Source organism: Mchenga conophoros, linkage group LG4, assembly GCF_057382185.1.
Source record: "Mchenga conophoros isolate Kocher_MC1m ecotype Shallow Benthic linkage group LG4, M_conophoros_male_GT1.1, whole genome shotgun sequence".
Classification (NCBI taxonomy): Eukaryota; Metazoa; Chordata; class Actinopteri; order Cichliformes; family Cichlidae; genus Mchenga; species Mchenga conophoros.
The window spans coordinates 23,990,935-24,009,845 of NC_140529.1; the positions used below are offsets into that span (position 1 = coordinate 23,990,935).

The 18,911-nt window shown below is 38.6% G+C and overlaps 2 protein-coding genes across 2 annotated transcripts; both read left to right on the forward strand.

The window, feature by feature from the left end:
* The first annotated feature begins 3,213 nt into the window (after positions 1-3,213).
* On the forward strand, positions 3,214-12,251 carry LOC146576106 (ras-related C3 botulinum toxin substrate 1-like). The gene is made up of 8 exons (XM_085271141.1): positions 3,214-3,281; positions 4,797-4,859; positions 8,311-8,534; positions 9,368-9,439; positions 9,694-9,811; positions 10,305-10,367; positions 11,452-11,611; positions 11,719-12,251. Exons 3-8 carry the CDS (start codon positions 8,500-8,502, stop codon positions 11,847-11,849), a joined length of 579 nt encoding a protein of 192 aa, XP_085127267.1. The 5' UTR covers positions 3,214-3,281; positions 4,797-4,859; positions 8,311-8,499; the 3' UTR covers positions 11,850-12,251.
* Positions 12,252-13,643: 1,392 nt separating this feature from the next.
* On the forward strand, positions 13,644-18,538 carry LOC146576107 (ras-related C3 botulinum toxin substrate 1-like). The gene is made up of 6 exons (XM_085271142.1): positions 13,644-13,730; positions 14,985-15,056; positions 15,479-15,596; positions 15,871-15,933; positions 17,506-17,674; positions 17,780-18,538. Exons 1-6 carry the CDS (start codon positions 13,696-13,698, stop codon positions 17,908-17,910), a joined length of 588 nt encoding a protein of 195 aa, XP_085127268.1. The 5' UTR covers positions 13,644-13,695; the 3' UTR covers positions 17,911-18,538.
* Positions 18,539-18,911: the final 373 nt, after the last annotated feature.

The window sequence follows — 18,911 nt, forward strand, 5'->3', positions numbered from 1 at the left end:
GGTGACAGCTGTTTTGCTTCATAGCTTCCAGAACAACCCACGAAGGCGTGGGAATGTAGGGAGGGATCTTCTGAATAACATCGGGTTAAACTGCTAAATAAAGTGATCCAGTTAAAGTTAAGAAATTATCCCGAATCGCGAGTCGGAATTTTAATCTGGAATTCTCCTTCAAGTCGGACTCCCCACTCGGAAAGTCGGAAAAGCAAAAAATTTGAACTGGTTTGGAGGGTTGGGTTGACAGAGGGAGATACAGAAGAGGTGCAGAGCGACGGCGACCCCTAAAGGGAAAGAAGAAAAAGAAAGTCGGACGCTTCCCAACAATCCCGGCTTCAGAATCCACACCAGTGTTTTTAAGTGTTTTTGTTTTGTTCTTTTGTCGTCTAAGAAGTTGCCGTGAAGTTCGGTATATACGAGTACCGATTGATCCAGATACTCTGAGAAAGAACAGCACGAAGTCTTTATCCTGCAACTTTTAAATTGTTTTTTCATTTTATTTGTGGAAGTAACAGGTTCTGTTACATAAATACAATAAATTATACATACGCAATAAATAAATAAATACGCAATAAATTATAAAGCGATTTTAATGCTTTTTTTTTTAACTCCTATTTTTTCAGCGATGCGTTTGGAAATTATTTTATCTTTTTCTTTCTCTGCTCTATTTTGAATTAAAAAGTGTTTTTAAAAGCCTGCGGGTAATTGCATTCTTTTTAATTGCGTTTCAGAGCTTCTCATAGTTTTTGGAATTGGGGTTGTATTTGATGATATTGATAAAAACCCAATCAAAACAATAATTCCTGCAGTTCCTTACATTGTGACACAAAGCTTTCACTCTATTCCCATGAAAGCTGACACTAACTCTAACCAGCACAGGTAACTATAGTTAAGATATATCTTCTCATACTGTATAACTTTTCATTTAATCAAATGTTTTTATTTAAAGTAATCTAAAATGAAAAATCATGGAGATTCTGGGGAAAAGTAAAAAGTCCAGTGAGGACGTCAAAAAAAATGCAAAATTATGAATGTGGAAAGGTAATTTTTTGCAGAATTGGTCCAGTGCATCATCATCATCATCATTATTATTATTCTTGTAGGTATCTGTTGAAATTATTCTTTTATAAAGAAAACTACTGTAATTACAGTTCACAACTGGTAGTATTACACATATTACTATGTAATTTGAGTGGACTTTTCCTGTTTTTAGTTATTTATTTTATCAAGCCATATACAGTTCTCTGAGGTGCCATTAACTGGAATAGTGGATTTGTTCAATCATCTCTAAAAGTAATAAATTTGAGAGTATTATACATATGATAATGTAATATGAGTGAACTTTGCTTTTTTTAATTTTTTAATTTTTTCTAAAACTGTACAGATATGAGGTAAGACTCGCCACATGTAGAGTCATGGTAAACCAATGACTGTACAGTACTCTAGAGTCATTGGGGTAAACCTGAATAGCAGTCCAGTGAAACTAATACATCACCAGAACTATTCAATTCAATTCCATATATATAGATCCAATCCACACCAACTGTTGTCTCAACGTGTAAGACCCTAGAATATAAATTACAAATGTTTAATTAGAATTATTGATTATGGAAAATTATATAACATTATAACAAATTATATGCAACACTACAATGTTTCTAAATGTGCAATATTATGGAAGCAATACAATAATACTGTATATAAATGGATTAGATGGAGTATTTACGGACTTTTATTTTTGTGTTGTTTTATTTTAGTTATATGACACTTAACTGTGAGCTGGGAGACGTGAATGAAAATTTACTGAAATATTTCTTCAATGTCGCAATATTAAATATCCTGTTAAAACAGCTTTATAATTTGTCATGTATGTCTAATACGTTATTATAATAACTTGTATTACTTATTAATCACAAGGTAAAGGTTTATTTTTGCAAATAAAATGAAAACTGATTCAAAGCTACAGGATAAAGACGTTTTTCATTGGGTTTCTGGATTTCTGGACGGCACCAGTACCGTAATATTAAGAATAGAGGAGCAGGAAAATTCAAGGTGCGTCTGGCTTGACCTCGACTTGATGAGTGCTGATCGCTCCGACCATCCGGTTAAAAGGAAAGCAGCATGATGAGCATCGATCTGGGATTAGCTGGCTCTCGGGCTACCGTTAAATGCGTTGTCGTACGTTTATTTAATCGGTATTAGTTCATGTTTTAAACCTGATTTTTACCTTTAACTATAACATTAGCTAAAGGTTTGGTGTTTTCATGATATCATAATTTCAAACTTGATAGGGGGGAGGCTACAATTTTGGATGCTATATCTTTTATTTATTTTATTTTATTTTTATTTTTTGGAACAAAAAAAATAATAAATATGCTAAACAATTTCTGATCCACCATTTTTATTTTCAGCATCCCAGCCTCTGATTTTTAGCACTGCATCTCCAAACAGTGTGCTCAAACGTTAAATCCACAAACTGACTTTCACTTTCAAAAGTGCTTCACTCAGTACTGAAAGGGAAAGCGATAGACGACAGTGCTGGGAACACCTGATCCCGTTCCACCTCAGCTTTCATGAAGCCACTAAGCAGCGCTGTTTCAGGGGAAAAACTACAGTTTAACTTAATAAAGGAGGAGAAGCATCAGCAGAAAAATAATCAAAGCAGGAAGTTTTCTTGAGAATATAGAGGAATATTTATTTATTTATTAGTTTTTAAATTGACAGCATTTTATGCTGTTGTGGTTTTTACATTATTTTCTAGGTTGTCTCATGTAGTAACACTTTGTAGACACAAACACAGCAACGTGTAGTACTATGTCTGATGGATTCCTTTGTTTTGGTGATGGTGTTTTCAGAATGGAAAATTCTATTATGACACATTGTATGTTAGATTAAGATATTTTTAAATGTACAATATTATGTAGAATACTATGAAAGCAATTTCGCACTACTTTTTGCTGGTATATCACATAAAATCCCTTTCATTTTGTCATTGTAACATGGCAAATTGTGGAAAAGTTCAGGGTGTACAAATACTGTTTCAAGGCATTGCACATTCCAAATGATTAGATCGATCAGGGATTTAGAAAAGTAACACAACTGGTACTGACCTGACCCCAGCCATGCAAAAGGTGCAGTCTCCTCAGTTCATACCTATGATTGTTTTTTTTTTCCTTTCCCCAATAAATGCTAATCCAGCCTCTTCTCCCTTACAGAGGAGTGGGTAAGACCTGTCTGCTCACCAGCTACACCACCAATGCCTTTCCGGGAGAGGAAATCCCCTCGGTGTGAATATCCAAAAGTGCAGTGCAGTGAACATTTATTTATTTATGCAAAAATAGCAGTCAGTAATCAATCATCCACTTCATGATCAAGCTGGGATCATGTTGCAGAATCATATAATGTGAGAGCTTGGCTTGTGGAAGAGGCAACAATCACAGCAGTTCACTCTAACTATCCATCCATCCATCCATCCATCCATCCATCCATCCACTTCTGTTTATCCTTATCAGGGCTGGAGCCAATCCCAGCTGTCATAGGTCAAGAGGTGGGGTACATCCTGGACAGGTCGAGAGTGTAACTAGCCAAGAAAAATATGTGTTACAGAAAGTTATGAGGAAACTCCACCTAATCTGATTCTGTTCCAGCTGTGGAAAGTGCATCCTCATTACTGTAACTGTGGGATGATACACAGGCTTTTGGTTCAGTTAGATTTAAAAAATGAGTGAATATTTCTTTAGAGAGAGCAGAAGCCGCTAAAGGGCAAAATAAATGAGAGGAAAGGTTGATTTCCATTTAGGTTCTGTGTCTCTTTTGTTTTTTAAATTTTAGTAGAGGTAATGTTTTAACAGTTTATATTAAACTAAGTTTAGCTCATTCACACTTCATCACTTCTGTCAGGTTCGACCACTACTCTTCCAATGTTATGGTGGATGGGAACCCAGTGACCCTGGCTCTCTGGGATACGGCAGGACAAGCAGACTATGACAAACTTCGCCCACTTTCTTACTCACAGACGGTACAAAAAAAAGATCACATACAAAAAAAAGATCACAATGCTGTGTTAAAGTTCACTTACAGTAAAACTGGCCTGTATTTATATAGCGCTTTACTAGTCCCTAAGGACCCCAAAGCGCTTTACATATCCAGTCATCCACCTATTCACACACACATTCACACACTGGTGATGCCAAGCTACATTGTAGCCACAGCCACCCTGACAGAGGCGAGGCTGCCAGACACTGGCGCCACCGGGCCCTCTGACCACCACCAGTAGGCAACAGGTGAAGTGTCTTGCCCAAGGACACAACGACCGAGACTGTCCAAGCCGGGGCTCGAACCGTACTTGAGCCTTGCCTCATTTCTTTAGAGAAATGTTTCTTTTTTTGTAGTTTGGCTATATCTTAAGCCATTTAACACTGACTCGTGAATCATTCAGGAATAAAAAAGGCACCATCGGCCATTCACCAATGCCTCATCAGAAATTACCTCAGTTAAAGGGCGATTGTCAAGAAACCTTTCCTGACAGAACATTATTAAAGCAGTGTGGGATCCCCTTGATGGGGAATATAAGAAAAGACAGCCAGTATCCAAAGACGTATGCTGTACAGTCATTCCACTTTGGAAAATAACAGTTCCAAGAAATACTAAAAGCCCCAAATTACCATGACAGTCATGTTCATAATCAGAGTATGTAAACTCCACAAGTGAATGCATGCACATTTAAATAAATTGCTGCACCAATTTTTTTGCAAAATACAAAGAGCTTAGGTTCTGACTGCTTTGTTTCTTTGTCTTACCAGGACATTTTTCTTATCTGCTTTTCGCTTGTGTGTTGTACCTCGTATGAAAACGTCCGTCATAAGGTGAGCAGTGGCTGTATTATGGAAAGATTTTTTTATGGGGTTAGCTTGTTTAGGTTTTACTAGTCCAGCTCTCAGTGTCAGTACCATGATGTTTACTCATTTTATGCCTGTTCTGTAGATGGAAACCTGATAAATAATAGAAAAATACAGTAATATTGCCTGAAGGATCCTGACATGTTAAAGAGTGGAAATTTTGGAAATGTCACATAATGGGTGAAGTGTCTGCAGATATGGACACTGTACCTGTCTGTTGTAGTGAAGAGAGCTGAGCATGAAAGCAAAGCTGCTGATTTACTATTCTGTGTCCCTGCCTTCACCTATCGTCACAAGCTTGCGTAGTGACTGAAAGAATGAGATTTCAGATTTTAGCAGCAGAAATGAGCTTTCTTTGAAGGCTAGCCTCACCCTTAGAGATAGTGTGCAGAGTTTAGTCGTTTGGGAGTGACTCAGAGTAAAGCTGCCACTCCTCTACATCAAAAGGAGTCAACTGAGGTAGTTAAGGCAACCTGACTAAGATGCCTCCAGGGTGCCTCGTGGACAAAGTCTTCCAGGGATGTACTTCCTTGGAGTAGATCCAGGACACACTGAAGAGATTGCATTTCTTGGCCGGCTTGAAAATGCCTAGGTGTTCCCCACAGATAAGCCTGAGGAGGTAGCTTTGGGGTGGGAGGTCTGGACAAGTGACAGAAAATATATGGAAGGAACTTTATCTAACTTGGAGGCAACCATTCAAATCCACACCAAGAGTCTACAGGGAGTGCAGAATTATTAGGCAAGTTGTATTTTTGAGGAATAATTTTATTATTGAACAACAACCATGTTCTCAATGAACCCAAAAAACTCATTAATATCAAAGCTGAATGTTTTGGAAGTAGTTTTTAGTTTGTTTTTAGTTTTAGCTATTTTAGGGGGATATCTGTGTGTGCAGGTGACTATTACTGTGCATAATTATTAGGCAACTTAACAAAAACAAATATATACCCATTTCAATTATTTATTTTTACCAGTGAAACCAATATAACATCTCCACATTCACAAATATACGTTTCTGACATTCAAAAACAAAACAAAAACAAATCAGCGACCAATATAGCCACCTTTCTTTGCAAGGACACTCAAAAGCCTGCCATTCATGGATGCTGTCAGTGTTTTGATCTGTTCACCATCAACATTGCATGCAGCAGCAACCACAGCCTCCCAGACACTGTTCAGAGAGGTGTACTGTTTTCCCTCCTTGTAAATCTCACATTTGATGATGGACCACAGGTTCTCAATGGGGTTCAGATCAGGTGAACAAGGAGGCCATGTCATTAGTTTTTCTTCTTTTATACCCTTTCTTGCCAGCCACGCTGTGGAGTACTTGGACGCGTGTGATGGAGCATTGTCCTGCATGAAAATCATGTTTTTCTTGAAGGATGCAGACTTCTTCCTGTACCACTGCTTGAAGAAGGTGTCTTCCAGAAACTGGCAGTAGGACTGGGAGTTGAGCTTGACACCAACCTCAACCCGAAAAGGCCCCACAAGCTCATCTTTGATGATACCAGCCCAAAGCAGTACTCCACCTCCACCTTGCTGGCGTCTGAGTCGGACTGGAGCTCTCTGCCCTTTACCAATCCAGCCACGGGCCCATCCATCTGGCCCATCAAGACTCACTCTCATTTCATCAGTCCATAAAACCTTAGAAAAACCAGTCTCGAGATATTTCTTGGCCCAGTCTTGACGTTTCAGCTTGTGTGTCTTGTTCAGTGGTGGTCGTCTTTCAGCCTTTCTTACCTTGGCCATGTCTCTGAGTATTGCACACCTTGTGCTTTTGGGCACTCCAGTGATGTTGCAGCTCTGAAATATGGCCAAACTGGTGGCAAGTGGCATCTTGGAAGCTGCACGCTTGACTTTTCTCAGTTCATGGGCAGTTATTTTGCGCCTTGGTTTTTCCACACGCTTCTTGCGACCCTGTTGACTTTTTTGAATGAAACGCTTGATTGTTCGATGATCACGTTTCAGAAGCTTTGCAATTTTGAGACTGCTGCATCCCTCTGCAAGATATCTCACTATTTTTGACTTTTCTGAGCCTGTCAAGTCCTTCTTTTGACCCATTTTGCCAAAGGAAAGGACGTTGCCTAATAATTATGCACACCTGATATAGGGTGTTGATGTCATTAGACCACACCCCTTCTCATTACAGAGATGCACATCACCTAATATGCTTAATTGGTAGTAGGCTTTGGAGCCTATACAGCTTGGAGTAAGACAACATGCATGAAGAGGATGATGTGGACAAAATACTCATTTGCCAAATAATTCTGCACTCCCTGTATATGCAAAAGAAAGTATATGATACAATGTAGTTTGTTGAGATTTTATTTAATAAAGGTACACACTTTTTTAAGTTGGAACTGACCAAAGAATCGTTTGTATTCTTCTGAAAATTTTTTGAAAGTTTTGACTATATGTGTGTGTGTATTTCAAGCTTTTACAAGTAAAAAAAACTTCAAAACCTTTGCTCTGTCATCTCAAAGGTTTAACACACACCTGACCGCCTGCTGCTGTTCATTCAGCTCCACCATATTTAGCACCTAACAAACTTCAGTTTGTCTTTATGAAGGCAGTCGTGTCACCTTGCTGTCAACAAAGAGCTTGAAGTAACCATCTGTGAAGTTTTGTTGCCTCCACTTTTCATGTGCCATAACCTGTTTACACAGAAGTTAGACTCACTCACTTTGTTAATCTGACACCAGGAATATCCGTTTTCAATTACCTCACTTAAAAAAAAAGCCAATAAAATCTTGTATGAGCATATGACTTTAAGTGTGGACGAAAGCCCGAAAGGTTCATTAAGAGACTTGCCTTATCGGAGGAATAATAACACTGTTACACAGTTGAAACAAAAACAATACAAGCGCGGCAAATTTTTTAAACCTCAGAAGCGGTTGCTGCTGCTACTTCCGGAGCAGCCCGTGAAATATGGGAATATATCCAGGAAGTTTATGAGTCAACTCGCATTAAAAGTTATGACGTTATCTGGAGCTCCTCCAAAAGGGAGTTTCAACTGGAATTCTCTTTAAATTCGGATTTTCCACTTGGAAAGTCCGAGAAGTCAAAGGATGCTGAATATGGAGCTGTCTGGCAGGAGGAAAAGAGGAAGACCACAGAGAAGATCCGTAGATGTAGCGAAGCAGGACATGCAGACGGTTGGGGTGACAGGAGAGGATGCAAGGTGTGGGGACAGATGGAGACCTTTAAAGGAAACAGACGAAGGAAGAAAGTGGGAGAAGTCCCACCAATCCCGACTTGTGACTCGAGGTGACAACAGTGCGTGCAAACAGTATATAACAAAACTGTAATACTTGAAGTCTCTAGTACCACCTGATGTGTACTTATGATCGAGCGGGCTCTATCCAGGAATATGTTACAACAGCAACAACAACGAAAAACATGCTTTGCTTTGTCGTAGCTCCTGATAGGCGGAGGCCTCCACCATGGTGCAAAAAAAAACCTGTTTTCCGAGCACTGGAACGCGGACGACATTCCCAGCGCAGCACCAGCATCCAACTTTCAAGGTTAAAGCAAGGCAGCATGATGAGAATGAGCTGTTGTTGGCTGGCTCCCGGGCTAACAGCATTTCTCCAGCTGCTACAGCACAATGCAACCCATTAAGTGTGTTGTCGTTGGAGACGGGTGAGTTCATTTCATATAAGTAGTTAATATTGATATTTTACAGGTGGTTAGCGATGCTGCAATTTCAAACTCGATGCTGACACATTAAAGGCAATTAATCACCACGGAATGTCGCATAAAATGAGATGAATATAAGGCAAAACCGTGTGAAGTGGTGAAGTCGGGAGCCGAAGTTTTTTGCTTTTTAATGTCCGTTAGTTACTTCAGCATCTAACTAGCCCTACAGAAGACGAGAGAGCATAAAGGGAGTAATATTTTTCTTATTTAGCGGATCATTTCAAATGCAACGTTTCTATCAGCTCAGCAAACATCAGCAAACACACAAACTTTTTATGTGCAGTTTGACTCAAAGTGTGTTGCTAGTTAAAGGTCCAGCTGTTGTATTTCACAGGGAGAAAAGAAAGAGCTAACTTCACTCAGCGAAAGATTAGAAAGACATACATCGATAATATCGATACCTACTCTGTTATTGGTATTGGACTGATACTAGCGCAATAGGATCAATACTTTTCTTTCCTCTAAGTTCAGTGTGGAACCCACTGAATTGTGGTTAATTATTTGTTTTATTTATTTATTTATTTTATTTAACTAATTATTGTGGAAATAATTAGTTAACACATAATCCTAACTAACTACATGATCATTGATCAGTGGCCATTCACAGAGTGTTTATAAGCTTGGGGAAAACGTATAAAAGACTGAAGAAGTCACTTGGATGAGTGACGAAACGTTTCTCCCGCTGAAAACGCTACGTCCAGATGAACAGTAACAACTTTTGGTGAGTTTTTTGCCTTCTTTCAATAAATGCTAATCCAGCCTCTTCTTCATTCCAGAGCAGTGGGTAAGACCTGTCTGCTCATCGGCTACACCACCAATGCCTTTCCCGGAGAGGAAATCCCCTCTGTGTAAGTCAGTAATTGGTTTTTCATCCTCCTGCACAATCCTTACACAATCATGCTTGGCATCGCTTGACATCGTGTGAATTTTTTATATTAAAATTAGCCTTGCAGAGGATTTTAGAATCATAGGAGTGGAATAATGAAACAATAAATCAATCGATTTCCCTTGTTCTCCTGTTTTTTATTTTAGTAGAGGTAATGTTTTACCAGTTTATATTAAGCCTGAAGGTTTAGCTTCTACGCACTTCATTTTCTATCAGGTTCGACAACTACTCCACCAATGTTATGGTGGATGGGAAGTCAGTGAACCTGGGCCTTTGGGATACAGCAGGACAAGAAGACTACGACAGACTCCGCCCCCTTTCCTACCCAGAGACGGTACAACAACCACAACAAAAACATGATTACGTTCTGATTGTCAGCAATCACTCAATGTTGTGCTATAGTTCACTTACATTATTGTGCAAAAGTCTCCCCTCATTTCCTGATATCTCACTTCTAAGTCTTCTTGAGCAATAGTTCTACAGTGTTTATTTACTTATTTAATTAACCCATTTAAAAATCATGTATAAAAACGAACTTAAGCTGAGGGATGAACCACTGTTATGTCGACAGATTTTTAATTGTGTTTTCCAGCACTTTGTTACTATAAACCTGTTGCAAAAACATTATTTATTCCCATTTCTTTAGTTGAATTGACTAAAAATCTCAAACGTAACAATTTAACAGACATTTAAAAAAGTATTTCTGCACAAACAAGGTGATTTCCAAAGAGCTATTAGCTAAAGATTTGGCATAAAACTCAAAAACCCTTCTTAACAGGAAGTGGTTGTTACAGGCAGTGATTACTTCGGTATTTCTGTCTTACCAGAATGTGTTTCTCATCTGCTTTTCACTCGTGATGCCTGCCTCGTATGAAAACGTTCGTCATAAGGTGAGTAGTCGACATCATGTTGTTCATTCATTTCATGCCTGTGCTGCCAAACAGGCACATGCAATTGTAGATGGAAAACTAATCAATAAGCTCATTGGGAAAATGCAGCTACAGTTCCTGAAAGATCCTAATATGATGGAAAGTAAAGTTGTAACTAACAGGAAGTTGTGTAGGTAATTATAGTACAGATTCCAACTTGTCATAAAATGAAAGGAACACAGGAAAGTGGAGACAGCTGACAAATGTTTATCTTAAGATAAACTTAAGCAAATTCTTATGCTTAAGAATTTGTCATCAAATTCTTACCCAATGTGTGAGGGTGTGTTGGGAGATCTGGCAGAGGACCTGGTCTACATATTATTTAGCTTGATATTAGACACATTTGTCAGTGTGTCACACTTGTTTCCCACTTAAGTTTAACACCATGTGCGGTATAACCACTTTCCATTGGAAAGGGTGTAAGAGACCAACACCAAACAAGACCAAGTTTTGTTTGTTTTCTATAAATTTTGAACTTGAAGATGTCAAACTTTGCCTATTCTTTGAATTATTGTAGCGTAGTAATGAACCAAATAGATAAATATTTACCCCCCCCAAAAAAGGACTTCCACTAGGTTTACAAGAAACCGTCAATTAGTCACAATCCAAACAGCAGACAGAAAAGTCACTCATATCACCAAGTGGGCAAATGTCACTGGCTGATGGCACAAGTCACACCCCTACTCTAGGTGTGTTTGGCTGCGCAGAGGTTTCCCCCTTATAGCCAAGAGTTTTACTGGATCAGGATTTGGGGCAAAATGGTGCATTGTTTATTTGCAGTTCCATCAAAAAGTGTTTACTGAATTACATTTTCAGAGATAGTTTTGAGAGATCTTTACAGAAGTTAGGATAACAAAGACTGGAAATATTGGAAAATCTGGTTATTCTAGTTTTTGTGCACAGCTGGGATTCTTGGTTTGCATCTTTAGCAGGCTTCTCATGCAAATGGCAATTAGTTGCAGCACTGATAAAATAAAGTGTTCAAGATAACACTGAACGATCTAAAACATTATATCCCTAAATTGTAAATGTTATCTCTGTGTAGTGGTGCCATGAGGTGAGACACCATTGTCCCAACACTCCCATAATCCTCGTAGGCACCAAACTGGACCTGAGAGATGACAAGGACACCCTGGAGAAGCTGAAGAAGAATAAAATCTCTCCAATTACTTATTCTCAAGGAGTGGCCCTGTCCAAAGAGATTGGTAATGGCTTCAGTTATCTCTGATACTTTTTTAAATGGTTAATTATAATTCATGGAAGACAGCAGATTCCAGTAATAAACCAGCTGCCTTCTTTTTCCCGTCCTTAGGTTCTGTCCAGTACCTGGAGTGCTCAGCCCTGACGCAACGTGGCGTTAAAACTGTGTTTGATGAAGTCGTTCGGGCTGTCCTGTGCCCTTCACCCATCAAAAAGAAGGCAAATAAATGCTCTGTCCTCTAAGACTTCCTTCACTGGAACTGTTACAGGGGAACGTGACTGCTACTGGTGAGGGTGGCTGAAGAAATACAAGAAAAACACCAGTACACATGCACAAAAACAATGTATTTCTGTCCTTCCATAACAGTTTCCATGTTTCCATGTAACAGTTATACCAATACACTGTCACTAATACTTGGTTGCTTGATGGGAACACTTGTTGGCTGCCCCACCCCACAAGTTACTCAGCTACCCAGTACTCACCCCTAGACCGTGGTTGCCCTTCTAGTTATTTATATTAGATAGCTATTATTCAAAAAGTTATTTGAATTCATCTTTATTATGTCTTCCTCTTTACTTGTACAGTCAGTCTGAGCACTTCACTGTACGATATACTTCTATAACTGTGTATGTGACAAATAAAATTGAAACATTCTTGAAGACCTGGAATTTAAATGTGCTTACCTGGAAAGTGTGCTTGTGTTGATGAAACATCATTTTCACTACTAGCCATAGAATATCTCCATTTCTCATGCACTGCAGCGAGCTTGTGTCTGCTTGAGGCAGCTTAGTCACGTGACAACAACAAAACAGCAGAGCAGGGAGGAGGATGAGGAGTGATGTGTGCGTGTGTGTGTGTGTGTGTGTGTGTGTGTGTGAGATGAGTATGTCTGCACTGGCATGGTTACTGTTTGATGAAACAGCAGCAAAATGTTGAATTTAGAGTAGAAAAACACATTTAAGTTTCAATCCTGTCACACTATCGACCCGTCCACTCATATTGGCTTTTTTAAATATCTCAGATGTGGTGGCTGCTGTTGTGCTTCATAATTTATGAGTAAGCTCATGTTAAATGCTAGATAATATTATCTCAAGTTATAGTTATGAAGATATCTGGAGCTCCGAGTTGGAATTTCAACAGGAATTTCCCCCTTAAGTCAGATTTGCTACTCGGAAAGTCCAAGAAGTCAAAGGATGTCAAATATGGAGCTGTCTGGCAGGAAAAAAGAGAAAGACTACAGAGAAGATCCACGGATGTAGTGAAGGAGGAAGTGGAGAGGATTGGGGTGACAGGTGAGGATGGCAGCTCCTGCAGCGCAATGCAGAGCATTAAAAGTGTTGCTGTCTGAGGCGGGTGAGTTCACTTAATGTTAGTTTGTTTCACGCCTTTTTTTTCGTGACTCTAGCGAAATATCTAGGTCTCGATAACAAACATAATTTATAGTAGTGTAAATAAAATAAAAAATGACACCTATAGTTTTAGGTTGCTGGGCTTTTGGTGAGTTGGGAGTAAACATTTGATTATACTAGTCAAATGTATTAATTAAAGTAAGCTGTCAGTATTTGTGTCTAGCTGCTCGCTGTACTGTCTTTAAGTGTAAAATTCATAAACTATATTCAAGTCAATTCAATTTTATTTATACGGCACCAAATCAGAACAACAACTATTATTATATGAGTATTGGTTTACACACATACACATTTGTATTAACTGCTAAAAAAATAAAAAATAAAGGAACACTTTAAAAACAAATCAGATCTCAATGGGCAAAATCATTAAAGATATTGAGTTATATATTATATATATATATATATATATATATATATATATATATATATATATATATATATATATATATATATATATATATATATATATATATATATATATATATATATATATATATATGGATGGATGGAGGGCTCCACCTTACCATGGAGCACAAAAACCTGTTTTCCTAGCTTTGACTGTAACACTGACGACACGTCCAGCCCCAGCGCCAGCATCCGACTTTCAAGGTAAACGCAAAGAAGCATGATAAGAAATAAGCTCCTGGGCTGACAGCATTCCTCCAGTTGCTGCAGCGCAATGCAGACCATTAAGTGTGTCGTCGTCGGAGACGGGTGAGTTCACTTACTCAATATAACTTTATTTTATTTTTTACACCTAGTTTTTACCTGTAAAATGTGATGGCTGTGGCTCAGAGCAGGTAGAGCAGGTCACCGACTGATTGGGAGGTTGCTGGGTTAACCCCGGGTGCTCCAGTTTGTGTGCAAATGCCCTTAGGCCAGATATAAAATCCAAGTTGCTCTCCGATGTGTCCACCTGAGTGTAAATGTTACACTGAAAGCACAGAAAAAGGTGTTTGTATGAATGAGTGAACAAGGCTTTGAGTGCTCAGAGGCAGTGAAGAGTCAGTCCATTTTCATTACATTAGCTAGATATTTAGGATTGTCATGCTACTACTAAAGTTTTCTGTTGTAGTGCAAGAAAGACAAAAAAACATCACTACTTTTTGGCTGCCATGCTTCTGGTGACAAGTTTTTATTTATATTCTTCATATCTGGCTTTCAAGGCAATTCAGAAAAGAAAGATTTTTCTTATCCTGAGACAGGTGGGAAACTGGAAAAGGGGAGAACAAATAAAGGCAAAAAACCACACTGTCTACAACAGATGAAAAATATCTGAAAGTCATGGCCTTAAGACAGAAAAAACAAATCCAGCAAGGAGATGGGTCTGGCCCTTCAGCTGATCAGTTACTGTTTGCCAAAGCCGCATCAGACATAATCTTTTTCGCATGGTGGCTGTCAGTAATTTACACAAGAACTGGACTGTAAATCAGTCGCAACAGGTTCAGGTCATCAAATATTGGCTTTTGGGCTTGTACATTTGTGCATGTTTCAGTAAACTGTTGCTACATCCCATATTCATTTCAAACTATAAAGAAATGATTACTCAGGACTTTTGCACATTACTATAACTGTGTTATGTTGTTATATTAACACTGTTTATTAAAATAACTGTATAACACAACTGATAACATCTGCTCCCACATTAAAGTTACTGTGTTATGATTAGCTATAGCTGCTACTTTAATGCTAACATTTACTGATAGTTAAACAGCTAGCATTCACATGTGTACCAGATACTTCTGATAACTGTCGTGTTGTGATAAGTGTTGTTCAGTAATGTGGATGTCAGCTACTGTTCATATGTTCAGCTGCCAGTGAGGGGAGGGGCTGTGTGCCTGCCTAAATAGTTTTGGCAACCTGAGTCCAGTGTAACAAAGTTGATTGTCCATCAGTTCAGACACAGCATTGTTGTTGTTTTTTTGCCTTCTCTCAGTAAATGCTAATCCAGCTTCTTCTCACCTACAGAGAAGTAGGTAAGACCTGTCTGCTCATCAACTACACCACCAAAGCCTTTCCTGGAGAGTACATCCCCACAGTGTGAGTATCTCACTTTGCAGTGCAGTGAGTATTTATTTATTTATTAAAGCAAGATTAGCAAACAGTGATCAGGCTCCACCCTCCTTTAAAATCAGTGCATATGAAAATTTGGCTTGCAGAGGAGCTTACAATCACAGCAGTGGACTGTAACTAGACCAGAAATACATGTTACAGGATGTTATGAGGAAACCCTTCAGCCTATCTCATTCTGATCTTAGCTGTTACTGTAACTGTGGCATGAAGTCATTGATAAACAAGCTTCCCAGTGAGTGAAATTTAAGAGAGCAGACGCCATAAAAGTCTACAATAAGGCAGATAAGATATCAACTTCCACTTCAGTTGTTTTTTTCAGTAGTTATATTTTGACAGTCTATATAAAGCCAGAAGGGTTTGGTTTATTTGTGCTTCATCACTTCTGTCAGGTTCGACAACTACTCCGCCAATGTTTTGTTCGATGGGAAGCCGGTGAGCCTGAACCTTTGGGATACAGCAGGACAAGAAGACTATGACAGACTCCGCCCCCTTTCCTACCCACAGACGGTACAACGACCACAAAAAGAAAGATTACACAATGTTGTGCTATACTTCACTTACATTACTGTGCAAAAGATTTGAGTCACTCCTTAGTTCTTTATATTTCACTTCCAGTGAAGTAAGATGTTCCTATGATTTTTTTAAAAGTGGTCTTCAGCAGTAGTTCTCCATGCTTTCTGAAGGTCTTTAAGTTTTCCGTTGGACATTGGCAGCTTTTTCACTGATTTTCAAAATATAAAGAATTGAGGCTCTGACTGTTTTGCTTTCTTTGTCTTACCAGGACATTTTTCTCATCTGCTTTTCCCTCGTGTCTCCTGCGTCATTTGAAAATGTCCGTAATAAGGTGAGTAGTCGCTATATTATGGAAAGGTGGCTGCACAATGTCATCCTATTAAGGTTTTACTAATGAAGTACTGACAGTGTCAGTACTGTCATATCAATATCATGACATTTACTTATATTGTGCCTGTGCTGCAAAGCAAGCACAAGCTGCTGTGGATCAAGACCTAACCATAAATTCAAAGGAAAAATGTAACTATATGTCCCAAAGGATTCTATCATGATGGAAAGTAGAAACCGCAACTACAAATTAATTTTATTAGTGAATAATGTCTCAGTTAATTTCTATTAAGTAGTGAGTTTTCATAAAACCAGAAAACGACAAGAAAGTGGAAAAGGGCGACAAAATATTTAGCATTTTTTTACTTTTAAAATGTGCCATCAAAATTAGGTTAGGCATATTTTCTCTTAATAAAAAAGTTTTTTTTACTAAGTGTGAGTACTCTGAAGTGTGACATATGCCAACTAAGCAGCCCACTGCAAGCAGCCAGGAGTAGCAGACTGGATCTCCAAGGTGGAAATCACTGCTGAGAACACAAATGGTCGTCTCACATTTGCCAAAAAGCATCTGGATGATCCCCAAGACCCACAGCATTTCACAAGAACACCATCATACCAACAGTCAAACATGGTGGTGCTAGTATGAGGGTCTGGGCTGCTTTGCTGCTTCAGGACCTGAACAACTTGTTGCAATTGATGGAACCATGAATTCTGCTTTCTACCAGAAAATCCTGAAGAATTTTTGGCCATCAGTTCATGCCCTGAGACTCAAGAGGTCTTGGATTATACAGAAGGGCGATGATCCAAAAAACACCAGCATGTCCACCTCTGTATGGCTCAAAGAAACAAAATTAAGATTTTGGAGTCAAAGTCTGGATTTCAACCTGACTGAGATGATTAGGTAACCTTAAACAGGGCTTTCATGCTTGCAAACCCTCCAGTGGGGCTGAATGAAAACAATTCGGCAGAGAAGAGTGGGTCAAAATTCCTCCACAGTGATGTGAAGTACTCATTGGCAGTTATTACAAATGCTTGATTGCAGTTCTTGCTGCCAAGGATGGCACTACCAGTTATTAGGTTTAGGGGCAATTGCTTTATCACAGTTATTTTAGATAATCTAATGTGTACCAATGCTGACCTATTGCTCTGGCTTTGGATTTCAAAGGTGTCTTACTCCCGTCTTCCCCCTTTAAAAGAAACTTCTTTTGTTTTTTATTTTTAAAATAATGTATCAACTGTATGGCATTGTATGTTTGTAGCCAGGTAATAAGCATTATTTTGTAACATTTAGAGTTAAAGCCTTCAAATAACCAGTCGAACTCACATCCACACCTACAGCCAAATTAGATTCACCACTTAATCCAACATAAATGTCTTTGAGTTGTAGGAGGAAACCCTCAAAAGCACAGGGAGAACATACAAGCTCCATTTAGGAATGCTCCACATGATTCATTCACCAAAAATCAAAAGAATGACAATGCAAATAGGAAGTAGCTGCAGCTTCAATAAAATAAAGTGTTCAAGGTGGTGCAGGCCGAGCTGGGAAGTTAAACTCATAAACATTGTCTCTTTGCAGTGGATTCATGAGGTGAGACACCATTGTCAGAACACTCCCATAATCCTCGTGGGGACCAAAATGGATCTGAGAGATGACAAAGACGCTTTAGAGAAGCACAAGAAGGAGAAGAAGACTAATATCTCTCCCATTAACTACCCTGATGGACTGGCCCTGTCCAAAGAGATTGGTAATGGCTTCAGTTATCTCTAATACTTTTTCTTTTAAATCATCACGGAAGACGGCAGATTCCAGTAATAAACCTGGAATCTGGCTCTCTGTTTCCTGTCTTCAGGTTCTGTCAAGTACCTGGAGTGCTCAGCTTTGACTCAACGTGGCGTTAAAACTCTGTTTGATGAGGCCATCAGGATTGCCGTGTCCCCTCCACCTATCACCAAGAAGACAAAGAAGTGCCTTCTCCTCTAAGACTTCACTGAAACAGTGTATTTCAGATTCTGTCCTTCAATGTGTGCATCAGTTATACAGTTGTAAGGTCAATTTTAGGAGACATTGCTTCCTAAAAGTGTATACTGATTTTTGGTAGTAGGAATGTTTTCAAATAGACTGTACACATGCTGTATTTTAGCCGAAAAGAAATTCTTTGATCTGTTGTCTCTTTAAAACACAGCTGACAGTCGGCTGCTGTTTCCTGCTCAACCACATCAAGCATTTATAAGTTAAAAACGCCACTTTCTCTCTATGGAAGCAGGCGTGTCAACAAAGAGCTTGAACTTGAACTAACCACCTGTGAAGTTTGGAGTAACGTCTTTACTGGTAATTAATTATTTGCCTTAATGGTTCATGTTAATTCACTCCCATGAAGTAAATGAAGTCTGAAGCAGAGAGAAATGAATGTTGTATACGCTTAGCTTTATGAAGAAAAGCTATTGTGCTCTTTTGTTTTGTTTTTTAAAGCCAAGAAATTCCCCTAAAACAGGTTCTGTTTGTTTTCCTTTGAGCCAAAATGGCAAAAATGGCTGAAGTGTTGCTGACTCACTTATTCTTGTGAATCTTTCATTTATACCATACTGAAAAAATAAAGATTCACCATTATTCGAACATATTTTAATGTAAATAAAAATGTACATTTTTCTCCCGATCACTGATGTAATTAGTTAGAGCAATAAAATAAGATTAGATGTACGTTTTGGGCAACATATTAAACCACAAGAATAACACTTAAAAATATATTTTGCATTATGCTTTTAGAAAAAATCAATTAATGACACTGTCTCAGAAATATCTTCATTAATATACACTCAACTGCTCATCAACACAAAATCTATCCAGACAGTCCTTACAGACAAATAAGCTCAAGACGACTTCCCTGAAGCTCAACCGGAGAATCAGAATAAGCAAGAAAACTGATTTACGTTACTTGTTTGAACCAGATTACTCTGCTTAAACTTCTTCCCTTGCAACCTGAA